The sequence below is a fragment of the Leptonychotes weddellii genome, chromosome 8, assembly GCF_054177405.1.
Source record: "Leptonychotes weddellii isolate Sample4059 chromosome 8, ASM5417740v2, whole genome shotgun sequence".
NCBI classification, from domain to species: Eukaryota; Metazoa; Chordata; class Mammalia; order Carnivora; family Phocidae; genus Leptonychotes; species Leptonychotes weddellii.
In genome coordinates, this window is record NC_138376.1 from 100,860,804 (window position 1) to 100,885,204 (window position 24,401).

Below are 24,401 nucleotides of genomic sequence, written 5' to 3' on the forward strand. Positions count from 1 at the left end.
CAGCTATTAATCTTGATGCTAACACAGGATGGAAGATGTGGCTCAGGCTGGTTGAAAATGTAACTATCTGTTGGCCTGGTTAAAAACCTTATGATTTATATTAGATGCCATAGGGACCTTCCGTATTAAAGGAGCAGTGCTCTGTGGTAAATTTAACAATCTGACAAATTAAACATCAGTGCTAGCATGATACAATAGCAATTTATGTTATTTTATGATTTATTTGTAGAGCCTTTGGTTTTAAGTGTTTTAGGAAATACGAAAGTAGAGACACCTGGGTGACTCAGTTGGTTAAGCGTCTGCCTTCGGCTCAGGTCATGATCCCAGAGTCCTGGGATCGAGTCCTGCATCGGGCTCCCTGCTCAGCGGGGAGCCTGCTTCTCCCTCTGCCTGCCGCTCCCCCTGCTTGTGTGCGTGCACACTCTCTATGTCAAATAAATAAATAAAATCTTTTTAAAAAAGGAAATATGAAAGTAAATATTGAATTTCTAATAAAAAGAAAAAAACCACTACATGAATGATAATATTGGAGTGCAGAGTCTTGTGGTCAAACAAAGGCATTAAGGTGTACAGTAAAACTAGTGTTAGGAGGCCCTGCCAGTTGCCGAAAGTTATGGCTAACTAACCCATCACGTTGCCTAATTGACTCTGAATACGCTTTTTCACCACATTAGTTATCGCTCTAAAGGTGCTTAGCACAGTGCCTAACAAATAGTGTTATAAAAATGTTAGTTATTCATATTAATAGCTCTACCACTCATATTAGAATACTTATTGCAATGGTGTTCTTACTTTTCTAACATCAGAACACCCATTTTAGGGCGCCTGGATGGCTCAGTTGGTTAAGCGACTGCCTTCGGCTCAGGTCATGATCCTGGAGTTCCAGGATCGAGTCCCGCATCGGGCTCCCTGCTCGGTGGGGAGTCTGCTTCTCCCTCTGATCCTCCTCCCTCTCATGCTCTCTGTCTCTCATTCTCTCTGTCTCAAATAAAAATAAATAAAATCTTAAAAAAAAAACTGTCTTATTAGAACACCCATTTTAGGTAATTACAGACTTGCGTTACTCTTAATGCTTTCCTTTAATGGCCTGTGATTAATATTGGTGCATTTAAAAAATAAAAATGCATGGATGTATATCGTGCTTTTGATTTATGTATTTATGTAATATTTTATATTGCATATATATTTATATGTAATTAATATATGTAAGTACAATGTGAGGATAGAAACCTTAGCTTTATTTTTTCCTGGCTCTAGGAAAAACACAACAAAGTTGGAAATCTATCCTCTTTAATGTAGTGTTATTTAAAAAAACCCAATTTGATAATGTGATGAAATCACGAGACAAGTATGTAAATCTCATGAAGTTCATCTCCCATTTCAGTGAAGCACTAAGGAATTAGAGAGGATGCAGAACAGTGGAGAGACAGTACACGCACTACAGAGAGAAAAACGCAGTGACCCAGGAGTTCCTTGAGTGAGACAGACCTTGTTGTAATGGTCACTGCCACTTCCCAGCTTGGTAACCTTGCGCACATTACTTCATGACCCTAAACCCATCTGTAAGATGGGGTTCATAATGATGGTTAACTCATGAGGATGTTGTGAGGACTGAATGAGATAATGCACTAAAAGCACTTAGCATCGTGCCTGACTCATACTCAGTGCTCACTCACTAGTGTCCATTATTATTACTGTGTTTATTACAGTGTGTGTAGCATTTTTTTTTTTTTTAGATTTTATTTATTTTAGAGAAAGAGCGAGCAAGCAGGGGGGAGGGAGAGAGAGTCTTAGACTCCACGCTGAGTGCAGAACCCGGTGTGGGGCTCAATCTCATGACCCTGAGATCAGGACCTGAGCAGAAACCAAGAGTCAGTCACTTAACCCACTGTGCCACCCAGGCACCCCAATGTATATAGAATTCTTAGCCTAGGACAGACAGGGCTAAAGAGTGACTTAAGGAAGGATTAGTAAAAGGGAAAAAAGTCATTTTCCTTTTAATCTTTACTGGGAATATACTATTTTAGGAATTAGGAAAAACTTTGGACTCTAAAAGATTGATTGTTAAACACTGGGACGAGGTGTTAAGGGATTTGTTAAATGTCTTTACTGACCCATCTTTTAAGGTGGAAGAGGGAGTACCATTTGTGAGTCCTCTAACCTGGAGGTCTGAGTGAGCTCATGAAACTTCTTCCATCATTATCATTCCCAACTTCTCTATTTTGTGTTAAATTGTTGTACTTCAGTTTTTGCCAGAGCTAGGCTTTAATTATTATCGCATCTGATTAATTGGAAGAGAATAATATTCTCATTGTCCATCTGTCTGAAAATCCAATTCCAGTATATTCTTTTGTTTTCTATTTACTCTTAAAATGGGAATTGGAAGGGGGGGGGAGTATAACCGTAGTGAGTAAACGGCTCTTGGCTGTTGTACTATTAGTAGAGTGAACTTGGGTTTCGATATTGCCTGAGCTATCAGGCTAGCTCCCTCGGGGCATTTGAAGAGCTGCAAGCTGTGCACATAAACACATTTTATTGTATTTTACTTGTGCAATTTACTGAACAGATATTTATTGAACCTATCAAGTGCCAAGCATTATGTTGTATATTAAAGATCAAAGGTGGGCCAACACAGACTATACTCTCAGAGTTTACGTCCTAGTGCAAAGTCATGCAAACAATTACAATTGAAGGTGACAGTGACTGTAAGGCAGTTAATGGGAACCAACTGAGTGTACATGTAATTCAGCCTGGGATTGTCAGGAAAGGCTGCACTGAAGAGGGAAGAATAGAGTGAGGGAAGGATAAAGTGAGAATGTGGGAAGGAGGACAGGTGAAAGGAGGTGTTTTCCAGGTTGAGGAGCTTCCCAGAGGAGTGTAAGTAATACACTCTGCACGTGAATTACCTATCCTTCAGATCGTATCTTAATTCAGATCTAATTTTGTAGGGGATGGGAGCCTTCAAAAATTTTGGAGCTCCAAATGACATGCTCAGATTTGTACTTTAGAGAGGCCATTCTACCAGTAGTATGAAAGCCCGATGGTGGGGAGAACAGCGAACTGAATCAGTAAGATAAGTAAGGAGACTGGAGCACTAGCCTACGCAGGTCCTGAAGATTGTCTGCAGTTAACTTTGGCAGCAGAGGTGGAGAAGGAGGGGTGCACTGCAGATCTAGGTAGGCAGGAGAATCAGTCTTTTTAGGTTTATGGCAGATTATGAAAGACAGGGGAGAGGTCTAGGATGGCTCCCATATTTGGGGTTTGACAGCTAGGTCGACTGTAGTGTCCTCCACCAATGTAAGGGATAAAAGAGAAAACATTTTGGTGGCAAGGGGATGAGTTTGACTTTAGACATATTAAAACAGCGGTGGCCCAGTCAAGTGACACATCCCAGAGGGAGGTGTGGGACATAGATGACCTATCCGAGGGATAGATTTGGGATTCAGTGGCATTAGGTTCACAGTGAAAGCTGTGGCTATGAATGAAATAATTGAGGGGTATCTGGAAACCTGGGACTTCAGACTAGTTTTGCAGCTCGTTACCTAAGATAACTATTGCAGAGGAAGGAAGGAGATTTGAAACCAAGGGGCTAAAATAAAAGGTGGTGGAAACTGGTTAAGCAAATAATGACAAATCTGTTTATTGTTTCTTGTTGGTCTATGGGATCTGGACAGCAATGGCATAAAAATGCCCCTTTACTATGCAAGTTTCCTTCTTTTATTGAGAAATTTGTCCTGGTAAAAACAGGGACCATGAGAGCTGAAGAAACTGAGTATACTCATTTCCCTTTACGAAATTTAAATTCTCTGTTTCTATTCGTTAACCCATAAAGATCCTTGACTATTTTATCTAACTTGAAAACATTTTATATAAAATATCTAGAGCACTAACTGTAGCTAATGGAGAGAACAATATTTTGTCAATTCATTCACTGGGGTTCTACTTGATCTTCTACTGACGAGGATATTCAGGTGAATATTTTGTCTTCTGGCTATGAGTAAAGGAAACTGCATATGATCATCATAAATTTTATATTTCCTACCAGGGATCCATAGCTGCCAAAAATATTTCCCTTGCTAACTCTCCGATCAAAGCAAAAGCTTTTATTTAAGAAGTCAGTCTTAGCATTGTAAGGTTGAGGAGAAAGGCAGTTAACAGTTTTGATACTTGTTCTCCAACTATGCATTCAGTATAGAAGTGTGCCATACATTTATCCATAGATGATCGTTTTTGCTTTTCTGTTTGTTTGTTTTTTTACTAGTATGGCACTCTCTTTCAATTATTTACTTTTTAGGGCTTTTTCCCTTTTCTGCTATCCAAAATTATTTATTGACCCTTTCAGTAACTTTACTAATTTTAATTGACCACTGGAGACACTAGGGGTTTGCCTGTTATGAATCCATTTTCTTCCCCTCCTTCTCTGTTGGCAGAGCCCCTCCTTCCCCATGAGGTGGCGAACTTCAGGGCATATGGGCCTGGCTTTGGGCCTGCTGGTGACTCGTTCCATTCTCCTTCCCAGTATTTAGTTTAGGAAGTGGCATGTGACCACATCTGATATTTGAGGGGAAATCTACATGGGAACTCAGAACATAGTGTTTGGGCTGAGATTTAGAGATTTATAGGAAAGAGAACATCATCTTTTAGCTGGAAATTGTTGGGTATACATGTGATGCTGGGACTTAGTGGCCATCTTAACTAGGGGACACTAGGGGACTACAAACATATGCACTGTGTATGGGAGACTAGAAAGGGGAATCTGGATCTTGTTAAGCCACTGAATTAACCAACCTGAAAGCCATTCTATCTCTGATTATAGGAGATAATGAATTTCTTTCTTTTAACCATCAAGAGTTTTTTGTTACTTGCAGCTGAGTGCATCCCACCAGATACACATTTTGGATATGAAAGAAGAAATGTATTAACAGAAAATAGTCATAGTGATGTGATGTTGGGGTTCGGGAGTGAACAGTCAGGAAAGAATTCTTGAGACGTGGTTTTATTAAAGCACAGGGATAGGACCTGTGGGCAGAAAGAGCTGCCCTGGGATTGTGAGGAGCTATTGATTATATATTTTTAAGCGGGGAGGGGCAGAGATAAAGGAAGTTTCCAGAAGGATTTTCCTTTGTTAAAGAGGATTTACAGGATCCTGGAGGTCTGGTTAATGCCAAGCTAAGGTTGCTTTTTGCCTCTAGCAAAGCAAAACAAAAACAAAAAAAACATTAAGGCAGTTGTGAGTTCCTCGAGGAATGTCGCTCTCCTATCTCAACCACTTGTCAATGGGCAACTGCAAAGGTGTAAGGACATTTGATTTTTTTTTTTTTTTAAAGATTTTATTTATTTATTTGAGAGAGAGAATGAGAGAGAGAGAGCACATGAGAGGGGGGAGGATCAGAGGGAGAAGCAGACCCCCTGCTGAGCAAGGAGCCCGATATGGGACTCGATCCCGGGACTCCAGGATCATGACCCAAGCCGAAGGCAGTCGCTTAACCAACTGAGCCACCCAGGTGCCCAGGACATTTGATTTTATCTACATTTCTTTTGCCTTTGTTTTCCACATCATCAGTATTTTGGTTTTATGGGTATTTACATTTTTTTTTAGTTTGTTTATTGATTGATTGATTTTAGTAATCTCTACACCCAACATGGGGCTTAAACTCACCACCCCGAGATGGAAAGTCACTTGCTCTTTGGACTGAGCCAGTCAGGCGCCCCAGTTTTATGGGTATTTAAACAACAGTTATCAAATGTTGTTAAAAGTGTCCATAAGCAGAATGAATAGTGACATAGTGTATCAGATGAATGTTACCCTGGGCCACGGTAGATCGGGACAGATACTGAGACCTGCCAAAACCAATCATGATTTCACTGCCTTTCATCTAGTATAAGTGAATTTTCTTTTTATTATTTTGGGGATTTACTTTCATTCTTCCTCATCCCTTTCACTGTTATTAGAGAAAAAAAACCTTTAGTAATAGTGCACTGAGTTATTAAAGCACCTTTTATTTGAGGTCTTCCAATCCTTTATACAGCAGGAAATGTGACTGTTGTCTCGCCCAAGGTCAAACAGTGGAGCACTTTTAGAGCTAAATACAGATTGACCATATCCCAGATAAAGAATAATTAGGAACTGTGAAAAACCCCAGTAAATTAGAAACTATACAACCAAATTTTTCTTGTTTACATTGTTAAATTGCAAATAGAATCTACTCAATTGGGTCCTATTGGCTTTTCTGAAATACATTTCTTTTCCTGCTGTGAAGGATGTTGCTTTCTCTCTGAAATTCTCAGGGCATTAAGGGATTAAAAGCAGTTGAATAAGAAGGCAGCCATGTCAAATAATACAAATACTGGCCAGCAGATTAAGCATATTCTTTGCTTTCCCTTAAAAAAAAAAAAAATAGGTTTTAACATCCAATCATTTAACTTGTCCTTGAGTTAAGTAACTCCTGTTGGTTTTTGTGATTTCATTGTTAATGCCTGAAAAGGACAGAATGTAAAAGCAGGACTAACAGCAGCTAACTAGAATAGATAGATGACTGTTGCTGGCCTTTGTTCTCCTGTTACTGCATTGCCTTTATAAAACTGTCCAGTGGGATTTACCACAAGGCGAATGCCCCTCCTGCTCCCGTGGGCACATGCCTACAGATTTCTGCCTCCGAGTAGGAGGTTTGGCCCTGGCTTTCTCTCTCACTTACTTTGGTTGTACTCCTTGTAACTCGAAAGTTAACCTCATCTCAAGAGCCGTTGTGATCATCATATCAGCACATACTAAGTGTTTAATAAATAGTGGCTAGAAGCAAATTGAATTGATAAAATGGTATAATGTAAATTGGAGGTGTCCAAGCAGATAATGTAACCTGTCAGCCCATCCTCCAGGCTCCTACCTCAAGAGCTCTACTGCTGTCTGTTCTCTGAGCAAGAAAGTAAGTTCTCCTCCCTGATTTAGTTCTTACCAATTAAGGGAAGGGCTGCAGCTACATACATTGTTGAAAGTTGGGCCATGCACATAGAAAATAACTGATTGAGGGAGCCTGGGTGGTGCAGTCGGTTGAGCATCTGGCTCTTGGTTTCGGCTCAGGTCATGATCTCAGAGTCATGAGATCAAGCCCCGTGTCAGGCTCCGTGCTCTTCGGGGAGTCTGCTTGAGATTCTCTCTCTTTCCCTCTGCCCCTCCTGCTTGTGTTCCCCCTCTCTCAAACAAGTAAATAAATCTTAAAAAACTGAAGAAAGAAAAGATCTTAATAATAAGCATGGAGAAAGCATTTGAGAATTGGCACTAGGTAGACATGCATCAGCAGAGATTTGGGAGTGACCATTATGGATTGGTAAAGAAGGACTTCTTTTGTAATTCTAGTTATCTGCTTGTTTCCTCCCCTTTCCTAAATGCACATATGCTGTATATGGTACATTATGTTTTTCTCCTTGTGTTTTAAAAAACACATTTTTCCTTCAATTACCTACTGAAACTCTATAGCATATGGCAGTTTCAAATGCAAATACCTCTAACTTTCAGTTTTAGAGAAAAACAAAACACTGGAAAGAGAAAAAAAAAGTCTTTGTTGAAAATATGACTAACGTAGGAATAATAGTAAAAAAATATTCTTGGTTCCCAAATTTCACAGTTAGATCAAGATTCTTTTACCTGGTAATTAAAAATAGACCTTTACCAGTGAGATTTACAGATAATCCTTGAAATTTTTCAGTTATAACTTTTTCAGCCTCTTTTTCTTACAGACAGACATTCATAAAAACAGCTTTCAAAGATCAATATTTAATCATGTAGCTTCAGAACTTTGCCCTTTGGTTACAAAATGGCTGCAAAGATGTAGCAGTGGGTAAAGAGGAGAGGAACATCTATTAGGTCTGGGTGATATATGCTTTGTGGATTGATGATTGAGAATTGAAATTTGGTTTTACAAGAACATAGAGAAACAGGATACAATATTGAATATGTGCATCCAACGTTCTTAAGGCCCAGATTGATTGTCTTTTGGCACCCTGATATCAACATAAGAAATTGGGATATATTCCAAAACAACCCAATTTTTATGAGTTGTATTTTCATGAATTGTCAAGCATTTCTTGAACTTACATACATTTTCACTGGAACTGTGACATTTCTTGGCATAACAGTTTCCATAAGCATGCCACCTGCTGTGTAATGAAATCTTCCTGAAGTTTGTCTCTTGCTCTTAAAGGCATGTCTCCTAAGGGCTTGGTTCCAGAATTTGGAGGGATAAAGGATTTTTTCCCTCTCTTTACACTTCATGACTTAATGTCCTCTTTCTCTCTACTCTTTTTAATAAAGGAACATTTACTTTTTTATTTTCTTTCTCATGTGTTTCTGTAAGTTGTCAAATGCAGATTCCCTTTAATTAATGAGTTGGAGGTCTCAGAAGAGGTGGTAATCTGGACAGTTTTATAGATTCAGAATCTTACAGTGAGATTTGTTCTTTACCTTGAATCAGACTTTCATTTAGCCAGGTTGCTCAGAAATCCAAGTATATGTGTTTTCAGATTGAAAATAATGCTACCCAGTGATACGGGGAATAGAGTTTTGGTCATAGTTAAGAATTCTCTTGTCCCCTTAGAGATAGTATTGTCAGAGCTGATCAAAGCACATGAAGAAGAGTCAGCGGCCACCCCCTCATACTGTTTAGTTTCCGTCCTACCATTTTAACCATTGTCACAAGAATCCAAGCAACTGTAGCAGACAGGTATCTGTTGTAACCATGCTTTGTTTGTAGCTAGGCCTGTGAGAAAAGAAAACACGAAAAGGTTATAGCTTTAAAGTTATGAACATGATATCATATCAGGTTTTCTCATTCAGGTTAACTTCTTTTTAAAATCTTCTCCTAGTTATGGTAGATCTCTCAATATGACTGAAAGGAGTCTGTTAATCCTCTAACAAAATCCCATTAATATTCTCAGGGATTCCTCGTGACTGATAGGAGTTGCTATTTTTCATGGAAGGTGAATGCTTTCAGGGGCCATTCTGGTATTTCTGTGCTCTAGATAGAGTCCTCCCCACAGCATGGCAGGCAGCAGAGCTAGGCTCCAGCTCCTGTAAGGGATCTGCCTTCATAGGATTAATATTACTTGTGCCCTATGAATAAAGGAATTTGGTGACAAAACATGAGAAACCAAGACATTTAAACATATTACCATTGAGCTTGGTTAAATAACTATTTTTCTGTGCATTATTCTGATATTGTAGTAAGCTGCTCATAAGGTATATACCTGATACCCCATACAAATTGTGTTTAATAATACAGAACTCTGGGATGAGATGCTCAGGATTTGTGCAGCCATGCAAATTGAGTTCAAATCCCATTATTGTCCTATATTCTCTGAGAGATTTTGGCTTAGTTTTTTTCTGAGCTCAACTTTTTCCCTCTGTAAAAAGGGGATAGAAATACTCTCTACCTCACAAAACTGTGGTAGGGATGAAATGAATGAGTAAATGTAAAGCACTTAGCAAGAGCCTGGCATATAATAAGTGTCCAGTAAATCTTAGCATTTATTCTTGCTCAGTTTATTACTTGATTGTTTTTGTGAGATAAGGAAGGGCAAGGAGGGGCTTGTATCTTGTACTATTCAAGTCAGTTACAGACTGTTGTATTCCCAAACAATTGGGTAATGATGACTAGATCATCATTTCTAGGTCCTTCTGTATGGTAGCTATTCAACTTTCAGAAAGGGGCATGTGATGGTGGGGAAAAAAATCAGTTTTTTCACCAGTATTCCCAACCTATGTATAGTTTGTTTTTCAAACAAACAAAAATCCAGACTTATGAATGTCTCCGTTATTTTGAGTTGAAAATGTGGGTATATGGAAACTCTTATGAAATCTATAGAAGGGAAACTCCATTTAATTGTATATTTAATGACTCATCTTTATTGAAAGAAACACAAAAATATGCAACGTGAAGACCATTCCTGGAAATCCTGGGCTGAGAGTAGCCATGACCTACAGTATGAAACTATAGCCTTCCAGAACAGAGAGAAACCTTAGTGAGAGGAAACCAGACTCCATCCTCTCCTTGAGGTTAAATGATATGCTAATTATTTGCACAATTAAAAGCCAGTTTAAAAACCCTTGTCTTGAATTTTTCAGTTGTTTTTCTAATCTTGTATTATGATTGATTCGCTCAGTGCCTATGAAAAAAAATCTCTGACATTAGAGAAAGAGAGAGATATTTGACATTATATGTATTTCCCCCTTGGACTGCAGGATATCCTGAGGTATATACTGTTACTTATATTTTTATTCTTAATTGCATATTGGCAGAAGTAATGCCAATAGGAATTAATTAATGAAGTGAAGTTGGTGTAGGGTTCATCACAGAGTATTATCCCCTGAGTGCTGCATCTGAGTGAGGGGCCTTTTTGCTCAGAGTCCACATGTATAACATGTATAAGCAGTAACTCAAGATGGCAGCTAGTAGGGCAGGAGATTGGAACAGGAGGAGGAGAGATTACTGGCTGGTGCTAAAAAGACAGAGGTGCAAATAGCTATAGTTATCTGTTCTCTGCCTCTTTCCTTCCTCCCAAACACTATCTACTTTGCAGCAAGTTAAAAACTTTATAATGAACTTAACCTGATTTTCAGGTCTTACAGAGGAAGATAATCCAAACTCTGACAAAGAGGTCAATATTTCAGAACCGCTAATATCTGGCAAATCTGGGATTCAGACCTCTGGCTTTCTACTTCTTTTTTTTTTTTTTTTTAAAGATTTTATTTATTTATTTGACAGAGAGACACAGGCAGAGAGGGAACACAAGCAGGGGGAGAGGGAGAAGCAGGCCTCCCACGGAGCAGGGAGCCCGATGTGGGGCTCAATCCCAGGACCCTGGGACCATGACCCGAGCCGAAGGCAGACGCCTAACGACTGAGCCACCCAGGCGCCCCTGGCTTTCTACTTCTAAAGGTTTTATGGCGACATCAACGTTGATGATTAGGGAATGCCAAGAATTACTCATTTTTTTCAGTGAAGAGTGTTTACTACAAATATTTCTTTCTTTAAATGCAGGAAGTAATGTTTAACATAAAAAAACAGACAGCTGGGGGCACCTGGGTGGCTCAGTCGTTAAGCGTCTGCCTTCGGCTCAGGTCATGATCCCAGGGTCCTGGGATCGAGCCCCGCATCGGGCTCCCTGCTCCGTGGGAAGCCTGCTTCTCTCTCTCTCCCACTCCCCCTGCTTGTGTTCCCTCTCTCGCTGTGTCTCTCTCTGTCAAATAAATAAATAAAATCTAAAAAAACACAAAAAACAAAAAACAGCTGTTATTTTTCCAAACTGCATACTCTTCTTGTTCAGAGGGGTATGAAAGCAGGCATCCTGCATCCAGAACCACGGCAAGTTGTCATGGTCATCCTTCCACCTCCTGGTAGATGGGTGTGTGTGTGCCTTGCTAGAAAGTAGAGGAGTACGGCCGGAATTTGGATGGCATTTCGGGCACTAAGAGCTGTCTTTCATTCCTGTAGTGTCATAAAGTAAGGCTGTTCCCTATTTAAGGGAACAGATTCGGAGCTGTTACTTGAAGTCAGTTATCTCCTGTCATAAAGTTCAAATACTGTGTTTTAAAATAAGTCGTTGTGCTGTCCCTGAATTTGCTTAGCCACGTCGTGGATTCATTCTGAAAGGTGCTCTTATCTCCGATCTTTTTCTCAGTGGTGCTTCTAGATTTGGGGAATTTTCTGGGCCAATGACATACTTGATGCTCTGATTTCAAAATTCGTAGTACTGATTTAATAGAAGAACACAGCACGTTTCAGAAAGCAGACGTTTAACTTTAAAAGCTACACTGTAAAGTGCCGACAACAGGATTGTCTTTTGCCCCCACTTTTTCCCTGTCATTCCTATAGTTGGTGCAGCTTGCAGGTCGTTAGTGGTACTTCATTCAAGTTGTGTTTTCAGTGTTCTGCCACGTCAGGTTCCTTACTCATAAAACAAACAAAGAACCCCAAATCTCCTGGGGATAAAAGAAAGCTCTTCCTCTTTAAATAGCAGGCCGAAAATGTAGGCTTTTGTTTTTCTTCGGCTTTCTCGGTGTAATTACTATATTTGTCTGCGGGAGAGAGGACCACTCATTGTGGTTTGTTCTGGACGATCTTGCTTCAAGACACACACAGTTCTGCAGGCTGTGCTCGAGGCACGGAGCGGAGGCCGGGAGCTCTCAGCTGGGTGAGAGAATTGGGCGAGCATGGGGCTACTTCTCTCACTGAATGCCGGCCCCAGAGCCCTTGCCTCTGGCTGGAGGACTGGGAGGTGGAGCCTTTTTGCTCACGGCGAGTCCCCTTCTCCTTTCTCTCTGCCGGCTGTGCATTGGCTCTTGGAGCTCGGGCTGCTGCTGGGAGTGGAATAGGCAGGGCGTGCTCGCAGATCGCGGTGCAAGCTGCAGCTTCTATTTGGGGCACCCGGGGAGAAGAGCACCGGGAAGGAAAGACAGCAGCAGTGCCATGGGTCAGCTCTGCTGTTTTCCTTTCTCAAGAGATGAGGAAAAGATCAGTAAGTGTGATTGTACTGGGCAGGATCCGAAGTGCTTGACTATTTTGTGTGGTTGTCTTCCAGGGGTCGTTTTGGGGTTTTTTTCTTACGGGAAAGATAACAGAAGAATGAGCTGTGATTTTTTTTTCCCTGTGCGTTTCTTTAAAAGGATTGGTAGGTATGTGGTTAATAATTAACTGGGGAAAGTACCGTGACTCAGTAAATAGGCTGTGTTAAAAATACAAAATCCTGAAAACTTATTTTTGATTTTCGTCTGTTGCTAATCCTACAGTTCATTCTTACCACACTATCTAGAGTCAGAGTTTAGTTTTGACTTTCTTTAAATCACTGCATGCAATTTGAGATGTTGTATAAGCCGGACTTCATTTTTCTTCTCTGCAATTGGGATATTTTCAGGGCAGTGCTCGATAATAACATAGAGAGAAGAAAAGCTGGCTCTAGAATGATGGATATTACACATTTGCAAGTATTTTCACGTGTCCTCTGCTTTGTTCTCCGTGGAGGGGATTCAGGTGTAACTGTTAAGACAGCTCTCCAAACAGGTGATGCCGCTTTGCTTCCCAGCAAAAACCTTACACATATTTTTAAGCCGATGCCAGGCAGATTCAACATCTGCTTATGGTTGGGAAAACAACTTAAACTGATGACACTTGCATTAAATTCTTTTCCTCACTGGATTCTGTGTATTCGCTTACATTTTGACTTTGTTAAATACAGTACTAGCATTTTAACTCTTGTGCTGAATAGAATTTGCCTTACACTAGTTGCCCCCAAATACTGAATTTTTAGTTCCTTTTCCATAAAGTGTTTATAGTCATACTTTCTGAATTTGCAGCCGTATCATCAGGGCTTTATTTAAATAAATTTAAATAGGTCTATAGAATCTCATGATATCTGGTTCAGATACTGAAAGGTCCACATCTGGCTTATATTTCCTGCTGCTGGTTCTTTAGGAAACTAGCCAGGGGCAGGTTTTAAAAGCATTGATACACAGCCATACCTGTTCACTTGGGAAATAAGCCAGCTTTTATAAGAAATCTTCTGGGAGTGCTTTGGAATAAATGTTGGGAGACTTTGGAGCATTGGATTATTAACAAGAGCCAATAACTGTGCTCTAAATTTTACTTGTGAAAATGATAGTGTACAATATATGATGACCCTGAGCTTAAAACCTGAGTGAGTTTACAGCAGAATTGTTCTTTTTTTTTTTTTTTTTTTGTAACAATGAGCATCAGCATTAGTTTGAGCCTGAAACTTTCTAGGTATTTGTCAGGATGATTTATTTGTAGTTCCCGAGGGTTTTGGTTGATGGAGTCATTGCTTGAACACCATCTGTATCTGAAGAACCGTGGTATGGACAGATGTAGGGGTAGTAATTCTCCCCTTCTCCCTCTTTACCCTTCACCACTTCCTGTTCCACTGCTCCCGGTTTTCCCCCGGAACCCCTGCTTTACTTGTATTCTGCTTCTCTCTTTCCCCGTGTGTAAGCAGTCTTCTTGGTGCTAACAGAAGTCAGGGTTCACCTCATTGAAGAATTTGCTCTTCTCTGTCTTTATCTGGGATCGTAGGGTGCAAAGTCTCATGTTTTATGCACAGTGCTGCTTCATATTAGCTGACAGGGAGTGGTAGAGACTGCCTTTTGGGGTTACTTCCTCAAGTTCCAAAATTTTAAAAAGAATTGAAGGCATTACACTGTGTCTGAAGCAAAGTTCTAGTTCAGAAGTGCAAATGAGGGTTGGAATCAGTGCATTTGCTCCCCTTTCTTCTCCTCCACCCCCACCGGCTGCTGACCTTCCCCTGTGCCCTCACCAGTCTTGCATTTGTCTTTGATTTTGATGTTGCTTCCCTGTTTTTCTCCTCACGATCTGCTCCACACTCCAGCACACATCCCATCAGCTGTTTTCCGATGCTGTGTTTGATTTCTGTGCTACCGGAGGGTCTAAAGAAGAGCTTCTCTGCCAGGCACTGCTTCGCTGCTGGTAATACATGCCTAACAGTACTTACAAAGGGGACTTGAGAAAAAAACGGCAGAGAATTCATTAGCCATGCCCCAAGAAACACGTAAATTAGCACTAACTATAGAAAGCCAGTCCATATGTTGTGTTGATAACGGGTAAAAGCATCCATAGTAGACGTTTGGGGGGCCCAGCCTTCTTCTGATCCTGCTGCTGGATTGTACAGTAACCTCCGGGGTCTTGTTCATCATTGCATCCCCACCTAGCAGCCTTGTTAGCCTGCTCTGAACCACATGCTCAGTGGGGACCTACTAGAGGCAGAGTACAAAAATGCAAATGCCTACACCCTTCAATTCTGCTGTAAAGGATGATGGCTCTGAAATATACCTCCTCAGGGCAGCTCAAATTATGGAGAACTACATGAGGTTTGGGTGAAAGTTTACATTTGTGGATGTCATTCTCAAAACACAGGTGAGTTGGAAAGCCCGTCCTCTACCGTCCTGCAGAGGTACAGACAGGATATCCCCAGCTGGCCAAGTGGTAAGAGTCAAGTGACCCCTTCTCCCCTCCCACTTCTGCTTTATCCTGCTTTGACCCTTGGTGGTGGTGGTAGATGGAAAAGTATTCCCATTTAATTCATTGTTAGTGTTACTATTTTAATCTATCAATAGCGAACAAGATGATTGTTTAATCAACTAGTTGTGCAAGGGGCCTAAGTTTGTGTGAAAAGTTAACTGCCTGCGTAGCCAGAAATCTTGGTAATGGGGTGAATCGTCGAATACAGTAGAACCCATAGTGGTTTATTTTTCAGCTAATGCAGCCCAAAGCAACTACACACCTTTTTGTTTAAATCCCAGCAGTAAGCATTTTCTTAAACTGTATGCTTTGGGGCCACATTAAGTAGAATATAATGATAATAAATGCATGTTTCTTGCAAGATTAATAAATGCATTTATTGCAAGATCAAGCTCTTTCTGTTGCTACACACGAACATACTTAACATGAAACATTACTCTAGATACTGTAGGATTAACAGATGTTGTAGATAACTCTCAATGCAGTATTTTTTGCTGAATTCTTATATAGCACTGTTTTCTTTGCATTACCTAATTTCTCATAGTGAGTTTCCTGAAGGGAATGTCCACGAACAGGAATGTTACTGTACAGGCTTACTGACCATTGTACTTTATCAATCTCATGAAATAGACCTCGGAAAAAAACCTAATAATGAAAGGCAGACACTTCTGTAATGAATTAGAAAACATTCCACTGGCTCTTCCCCTATTGCAAATTTTCCCATTTGGAAGTACATTGCTTTTATGTAGAATGAAATAGATGAATGTCCAAAGATGAACCATACTGTCTCATCAGCTAGTCAGGTTACTGTCACCGGAGGTTGCCAAGCATAGAATGAGAAGCCATTGCTAGGGATGTGTAAGGGTGAACGGAACAGCTAATAAATGGATACCCTGGCAACTTGGTTACTTTCTAGCCCTGATATTCCGTGATGCTGAAAATAAAATCGTATGTATTTCAACAAGACACATATTTTAATTTTACAAGTATGTGTCTTCTTATTGGAGTATAATTGACATACAAATTAATTTCGTGTGTACAGCATAGTGATTTGGACATGGGTCTACTTTGGGAACTGATAACTACAGTAAGTCTAGTTACCATTTGTCCCCAAAGTTAATAGAATATTATTGAATGGATTCCCCATGCTGTAGATTATATTTCCTTGACTTATTTATAGATGGAGTTTGGTACCTCTTGATACCCTTCACCAATTTTGCTTCCCCATCCCTCTGGCAACCACCAGTCTGTTCTCTGTATCTGTGAGTCTGGGTTTTGTTTTGTTGGTTGATTTTAGCTTCCACATGTAAGTGAAATCATGCGGTATTTATCTTACTCTGTGTGGCTTATTTCACATGGCATAATACCCTCAAGGCTTGTCCATGGTGTTGCAAATGGTAATATTTCATTCTTTTTTGAGGCTGAGTAGTGTTCCGTGTGTGTGTGTGTGTGTGTGTGTGTGCGTGCACGCACACACGTGCATTCCACATCTTCTTTATCCATTCATCTATCAACACTTAGGTTGTTTCCAAATCTTGGCTGTTAGAAATAATGCTGCTGTGAACATATGCATGCATGTATTTTATCAAATTCATGTTTTTGTTATTTTGATAGATACCCAGAAGTGGAATTGCTGGATCATATAATGATTCTATTTTTAATTTTTTGAGGAACCTTCATACTGTTTTCCATAGTGGCTACACCACCTTACATTGTGCATGAGGGTTCGTTTTTCTCCATACCCTCACCAACACTTGTTATTTCTTGTCTTTTTGATAATAGCCATTTTGGCAGGTGTGAGGTGATATCTCATTGTGGTTTTGATTTGCATCCCCCTGATGATTAGTGATGTTGAGCATCTTTCAAGTGCTTATTGGCCATTGTATGTCTTCTTTGGAAAAATACCTATTCAGATTCTGTACCCAATTTTAAATCAGATGTTGTTGTTGTTGTTATTGAGTTATATGAGTTCTTTATATATTTTGGATATTAACCCCTATGGGATATATAATTGGCAAATATCTTCTCCCATTCCATAGATTGCCTTTTAATTTTGTTGATGATTTCCCTGTCTGTGCAGAAGCTTTTTTTGTTTTGTTTTGTTTTGTTTAGAGGCTTTTTAAGTTTGGTATAGTCCCATTTGTTTATTTTTGTTTTTGTTGTCCTTGCCTTTGGAGTCAAACCAAAAACCACATCACTAACATTATTATCAAGGAGCTTACCACCTATGTTTTCTTCTAGGCGTTTTATGGCTTTAGGTCTCACATCCAAGTCTAATCCATTTTTGAGTTAATTTTTGTATATGGTGTAAAATAGTGATTCAGTTCCTTTCTTTTGCATGTGGCTGTCCAGTTTCTCAGCACAATTTATTGATGATACTATCCTTTCTGTATTGTATGCTCTTGCCTCCTTTGTCATAAATTAATTGACCACGTATGCATGGGTTTATTTCCACTCAGTTCTGTTCTATTAAATTGTGTGTCTGCTTTTATGGCAAAATCATACTGTTTTGATTACTATAGCTTTGTAGTATAGTTTGAAATCAGGAAGTGTGATACATCTAACTTTGTTCTTTTTTCCCAAGATTGCTTTGGCTATTTGGGGTCTTTTGTGGTCCCATACAATTATTAGAATGATTTGTTCTAGTTTGTGAAAAATGCCGTTGGAATTTTGATAAGGATTGCATTGAATCTGTAAATTGCTTTGGATAGTATGGACATTTTAACAATAATAATTCTTCCAGTCCATGAGTGTGGAATATCTTTACATTTATTTGTGTCATTTTCAGTTTTTTTTTCATCAGTGTCTTATAGTTTTCACTGTGTAGATCTTTTACCTTCTTAGTTAAGTTTATTTTTAGATATTTTTTTGATGGAATTATAAATGAGATTTTTTTCTTGATTTCTCTTTCTGATAGTTTGTTATTAATGTATCGAAAAGCAACAGATTTTTGTATTTTAATTTTGTATACTGTAACTTTATTGAATTCATTTATTAGTTTTAACAGTTTTGGGTAGCCTTTTCTGGGTTTTCTCTATATAATATTGTGCCATCTGTTAAAATAGTGACAGTTTTACTTCTTTCTTAGCAGATTGGATACCATTTATTTCTTCTTTATGTCTTGTCTGATTGCTGTGGCTAGGAATTCCAATACTATGTTGAATAAAAATGGAGAGAGTTGGCATCCTAGTCTTGTTTCTGGTCTTAAAAGCTGTGGGTTTGTCATATATGGCCTTTATTATGTTGAAGTATATTTCCTTTATACCCATTTTCTTGAGTTTTTATCATAAATGGATGTTGAATTTTGTCAAATGCTTTTTCTGCATCTGTTGAGATGATCATATGATTTTTATCTTTCATTTTGTTAATGTCACATTATTTGATGTTGAACCATTCTTGCATCCCTGAAGTAAATCTCACTTAATGTTGGTATATGATCCTTTTAATGGATTGTTGGATTGAGTTTGTTAATACTCTGTTGTGGATGTTTGCATCTATGTTCATCAGAGATATTGGTCTATAATTTTCTGTTTTTATGGTGTCCTTGTCTGGTTTTAGCCTCAAGGTAATGCTGACCTTAAAATGAGTTTGCAAGCATTCCTTGCTCCTCAATTTTTTTGGAAGAATTTGAGAAGAATAGGTATTAAATCTTCTTTGAATGTTTGGTAGAGTTCACCAGTGAAGCCATCCAGCCCTGGACTTTTGTTTGTTGGGAGGTTATAAGTGTGTGTTTTAACAATACATACATATTTTACTTTTATATGTGAAATATTTCTCAGTATAGTTTTTTGTTTGACATGAGTTATGAGGATAGTATTTGTTTCATAAATATGAGCCAGATCTCAAGATAGTTTGTTTCTGATGATTTGGAATTTGGTGATATAACAGTAATACATAAATTGAGATAAAATGTTAATTTCATGTCTGGTGAACACTTATATTTTTGAACCTTAATTACCATGGTGGATATCATTCAGTTGCACTCAGAGAAGTCTATGTTTAGATTTTCTAATTCCCTGGAGGGCTTCCTAGAAATCCTATAGCCTTATCCTTTGCTCCTCTCATTTGTACTTAGATACACCCACTTTGAGGTTATCTTTCATATGTGTGTTCTATCTCCTCACAGATTTCAAACACCACACATGCAGGACCCATGTTCTATACCTCTCTTCACAGCTCTAGAGCCTAGCATAGTGTGTTACCCAGAGGAGGCATGTTCTAAATGTTTGTTAGTGAAGAGAATGAGACACATTTCCTGTTACAAGTACGAGAGAACGGGAGTCAGTCTGACATCAGTCTGTCAGAGGACAAAACTTGGAATGACTCTGGTTAATGCCATAACCTGTAAAGAACTTTGGTTACTGAATGTACCAGAGAAGCATTTTAATTTGTTCTCACTTAGATGCTACAGCATGTGTCCCAGGAAATGTGTGATAGGGAACCTGCCATCAGTGGACAACAGTGTTCATCATCCTTGCTTGCCTGTAGAAATGCTTTGGACACAGGGACACAGCGGTTTACTGTTCTGCTGCTGCCTATTGAAAACCTATAGCCTGTCCCTTGGCATGAAGTTTTTACTATAGAAAGAGCACAGGACTGGGCTTAAGGAGAAGTGGGCGAGAAACTCAGCTCTGCTAGTAACAGCCTGACTCTGGGGAAGTTACCAACCTCTGTGGGCCTCGCTTCCTCATATTTAAGAAGTAGGGCTTGAACTACCGTGATCTTGAAAGTTAGCTTCTCCCCATTTGTCCCCTAGAAGTAAGAGTCTAGGGAATAAATAAGATAGAATGCAGTTCTTTCTTCTTCCTGCTCTTCCTCCCTCCTCTTCTTCTTTTTAACTTACTGCACACTTCCTGTGTGTCAGGTACTATGCCAAGTGGGATCTTTCAGGAAACTGCTTATGAAGAGAAACTATTAGAAAATAGATGCTTCCTAACTGTCCCAGTTAAGAGGGGAAGTGGCTGGAAGCCCGGAGTTTGGAGGCGTTCTCAGTTACAGTCGTCCAGAGGTGCTGGGGGGCCGAGAGCTGGCAGGAGGCTGGGACCCCAGGCGGTTCGTTCCCTGCTGCCCCGTTTCTGAAGCAGTGAGGCACAGTGCAGGCAGTGATGCTCTGTGTAGCCGGAGACCCCGTTTTGTGTATGTTTCCTGTGGGTGATATTGGGGCAGCACCAGTAATGGTGTGTGATATAAAGCATTTAACCATAGTCCCTAAAGATTAGATTTTTTTCTTTACTAAATAATGTATACCCAAGAGGTTTATGTTTCTAAAATTACGTAGAGGAACTTTAATGCAAATTCTCATAGTTACTATTCCTGTCTTCACTCCCTGATTCCCTTCGCTAATTCATAGGCTATATAGTAACCGTTTTCCTTTTTGTTGCTGTTCTCAGGCCTTTTTACAGTTTTCCTGGATTGTATGGTCAACTGCTGAAGTAACTTTCTTTGGGAATACAAAGGTTGTAGAATTTTTCCCAGCCTCTAGTGCAGTCACTGGATGTGTGAGCTCTACCCAGATGCCCTGTCGAATAATGTGATGTGACCTGTCCCTGTGTCTTCTTTCCTGGGTGAGGGCCGTGTGAAAAAGAAGTGGAGAATCTGATGTACATGAGGATTTTGGCTAACAGAAAAAAGCTTCGTGTATTACCCCTTCCTGGGGCATTTGCATTTTAACAAGCCTCATTATCGCACGTGCTCTTGGGAAGTATTTGTAGTAAAATAATAAAATAAATTAAGCAGCAGTAATGACTAAGTCCAAAATAATCTCTAGTGGAGGAATTTCAGGCAACTAGTAAAACTCTTTCAGGGCATCTGATAAATCACTTTCTATAGATAATTGCTTTCCTTTTAATTAAGTTGGCCTTGCCTAATATGTAGGTCTTTCAGCTTTCATCCACAGATTTCTGATACCCACAATAAAGAAACTCAGAAGAGCTCTAAAATTCTCAGTGCTGAAAGCAAGGGGTTTTGGAGGCAGGTAGACTCAGCTTACATCTTTGGTTCTAATATTTGCTATGTAACTTCTCTAAGCCTCCGTACCGTCATCTTAAATATCTACATATTATGAGAATTAAATAAGCTAACGTGTATAAAATGCCTGACACTGTGGTTAACATATAATAGACCCAGTAAATATCATTTCTCTGTAACAAATGAGAGTATACTGCATAATTGCAGTCATTTTAGAAGTCAGCTTGGCAGAACCATGGTTTTATTTCTAGCATGCCCAGGAAGAGAAAAAAGGGACTTATAGTTTCAGGCCTTGAATTGTTGAGTAGTCTTATCAGTGTGTTATTTTTTCCTTTGGGACACTCCCTTGCCTTCTCCTTGGGATCTGTCCGTCAGGATGCCTTACTTCCCTGCCCTAGGAGAGACGTGTGGTCCAAGCAGAGTTAACTGAGAGTCTTCCCTAAGACTTGATAGAGGGTCTGTCTTCCTTTTGGGTTGTGAGTGTAAAGATTATAAACATAAGATTGCTACTTTGTAGGGAGTCAGTGCGAGTCTTCCTGAGAATGAAACCAGCACAGAGGAAAGGAGGCCAGAGAAGGAGAAAGAGTCAGTCCTGATGATAATATTTGAGCCTGAGTTCAGCCATGATGAAGACCTTCTTCATTAAAGCATGAAGCATTAAATCCTCCTCTTTCTTCGCTTAAGTTTGCTTGAGTTAAATTTCTGTTACCTATAACCAAACAGCTTCAGATACTATATAATTATAGAGGACACTGTATATAAGAGTAGACCCATTCTGGAACAAATATTTACAAATCTGGTGAAGAAGTAAAAACTCAAAAAAAAAAAAAAAAAGAAGTAAAAACTCTGATTTCTCCTGAACTTTCATGTTCCATTTTAATGGCAATAAAATTTAGCTTCAAGCAAGAGCTGTTATGAAGAGTAATTCCATCCACTTCAACTAATATTGTTGAGCACCATACATTTGGAAGGCTCTGAGCCAGGTGTTATGGAAGGTGCAATGATGATACATGGGCCCTGTTTTTGGAGAATTTCCTTTTAATTTGCATGGCTTTTTAAAAAGAGAATTGTTGGAGCCCAATGTTTATTATGCCCTGAGTGGAAAAAGCCAAGATAAAAGGTCTTGGTGTTCTCAGTCAAACAAGCAAAGTCACAGCCCTTCCATACCAGGAAGTTACGTAGCTGCATCTGCCAAGTCCAGGAAGAACGAGTTAATTACCACTGAGGGTGGAGGTTGCCTCAAACCCCTGTCACAGGCAGTGGGTACAGCTTGATGCAGGCAAACACCGTTTCTACAATAAACATTTTAGATAATAAAGTTTCCTATGACAAACATTTATAATGCCAAAGGTACAAGTTAACAGAACTTGGAACTGTTAAAACCAGCCTTTACATTATATAGTCAAGTTCTCTGCCCTTAGCAAGTAGTCATAGACAAAAACTGAACTATACGACAAAAATAAAAAGAACAAGTATAGTTTTAGCTCAAAATCTGTGGAAACTGGGATATAAAGGATGTTAATTTTCCTAAAGGCTGAGTCAAAGATATTTGAAGTTTATAATTTTCTGTTTCTACATACTGCCCCCGAAACTTGTGAGTTTATTCAAGGACATTTGTAAGCCTAAGATATATATACAGAGAAATTGTAATGCCTGAGAGAAAGTGTTGTGAAAACAGGATGCTTGGAGTAGATGGAGAGAAGGTTTCACATTCCTAAGAGAGACAGAGCTCACCCAGTTGGTAATGCAGATGGGAGAGGGAAGGAATCTGATGGAAAGGGTGACCCACTTTCTTACATGATCCTGCAGCCCTCCCAACCACCTCTCCTTTGTCTTGTGGTTAGAATGTTGGTGTTGGCTTTTGCCATGTAAATTACTGCAAGTTTCAGTTTGATGTCTTGCATCTGACTGTTAGAGCAAAAATAAAATTCACACTTTCTAAGCATTTAAAATATTCAGCTAAAGTTAGCTGTGAAGCTCAGCTTGTTCAGAGTTTTGATTGATGTTTATGATAGCTAATAAAATGGCAAGCAGATGATCTGTTCATCTAAGACCTTCTCTCTGGATCTGTAGCAGTTGGATCTTATTTAACATTCTGACAAGTGGGAGTGTGTCCTGAGGAGGGAGGCCAGGATGGTGAGGAGCCTGGAAACCACATCATAAGAGGAAGGCTGAGGGACTATGGCTGCTGAGCTAGGAGAAAAGAAGGGGGATGAACTAGTTGTCTTGAAATATTTGGAGGACTCTTTAACATGGAAGGAAAAGAAGAGTTATTATGGTTCCAGCGGGGCAGAATTAGGACAGTGGGTGTATGTTCTCACATATCTTCTTTTGGTGATTTTAGATATATAAAACCCAGTAGTATTTTAATTCTGCAATAACTCTAGTTTTTTTTTTATACAACTATGTGTATTTATAGATGTGTACCTCTCCACAAATACATATACAAATATATAAACATATGAAGAATTTAAAAATAAACAGTAGGAGGATTCTAGCTCTCGTCAGTTGACCTTTGAACAACATGGGGGTTAAGAGTGCTGACCCCCTGCACAAAGATCTGTATATAGTTTTTGACTCCCAAAACCTTAACCACTAATAGTCTATTATTGACCAGAATCCTTACTGATAATATAAACAGTTGATTAACACATAGTTTGTATGTTATATACATTATACACTGTATTCTTATAATAATGTAAGCTAGAGAAAAGGAGATGTTATTAAGAAAATCATAAGGAAAATATATTTACAATACGGCACATATATTTATGGAAAAAATCTGCATGTTAAGCGGACCTGCTCAGTTCATAACCATGTTGTTCAAGGGTCACCTTAGCAATAACTCTAGTTTTAAATAATGAAAATACTGAAATGGAGTCCTAAGCACAGAGAAATTATCATAGTCAAATTTTGCATTAGTAATTCTTTTTTTCCAAGCTTTATTTATTTATCTGAAAGAGAGAGAGAGAGCACAAGTGGAAGGGGCAGAGAGAAAGGGGGAGAGAATCTCAAGCAAACTGCGCTGAGTGCAGAGCCCCATGAGGGGCTTGATCTCACAACACTGAGATCACGACCTGAGCTGAAATCAAGAGTCAGACACTTAACCAACTGCACCATCCAGGCACCCCTGCATTAATAATTCTTAATTTGAAGCCATCTTAAATGGAGGACCAAAGTTTTTGTGAAAAAAGTGTATGCCTCTTTATTATTTTTTTATCTTATAATAACCATTAAATGACCATCTGAACTCATTTCTTTAAGATCAACAGACTTGCTTTAAAATAGAAATGTAGGGGCGCCTGGGTGGCTCAGTCAGATAAGCCTCGGACTCTTGATTTTGGCTCCGGTCATGATCTCAGAGTCGTGAGATCAATCCCTGCATTGGCTTTG

General features: G+C 39.3%; 2 protein-coding genes across 6 annotated transcripts in view; one reads left to right on the forward strand and one right to left on the reverse strand.

Moving 5' to 3' along the window:
* Window positions 1–24,401, reverse strand: part of EPB41L2 (erythrocyte membrane protein band 4.1 like 2) — a 382,553-nt gene that overhangs the window by 318,324 nt on the left and 39,828 nt on the right. The window lies entirely within an intron of this gene.
* Window positions 1–24,401, forward strand: part of AKAP7 (A-kinase anchoring protein 7) — a 143,007-nt gene that overhangs the window by 89,937 nt on the left and 28,669 nt on the right. For 2 of the 5 annotated variants that reach the window (XM_081829013.1, XM_081829014.1), the window contains exon 8: window positions 14,937–15,005. The exons of 2 other annotated variants lie outside the window; for them this stretch is intronic. In XM_081829013.1, the coding sequence (XP_081685139.1) occupies window positions 14,937–15,005 (69 nt within the window). Of the gene's footprint in view, window positions 1–12,220; window positions 12,511–14,936; window positions 15,006–24,401 lie in introns of those variants that run through there. One more of the 5 variants, XM_006746074.3, reaches the window with a different exon arrangement.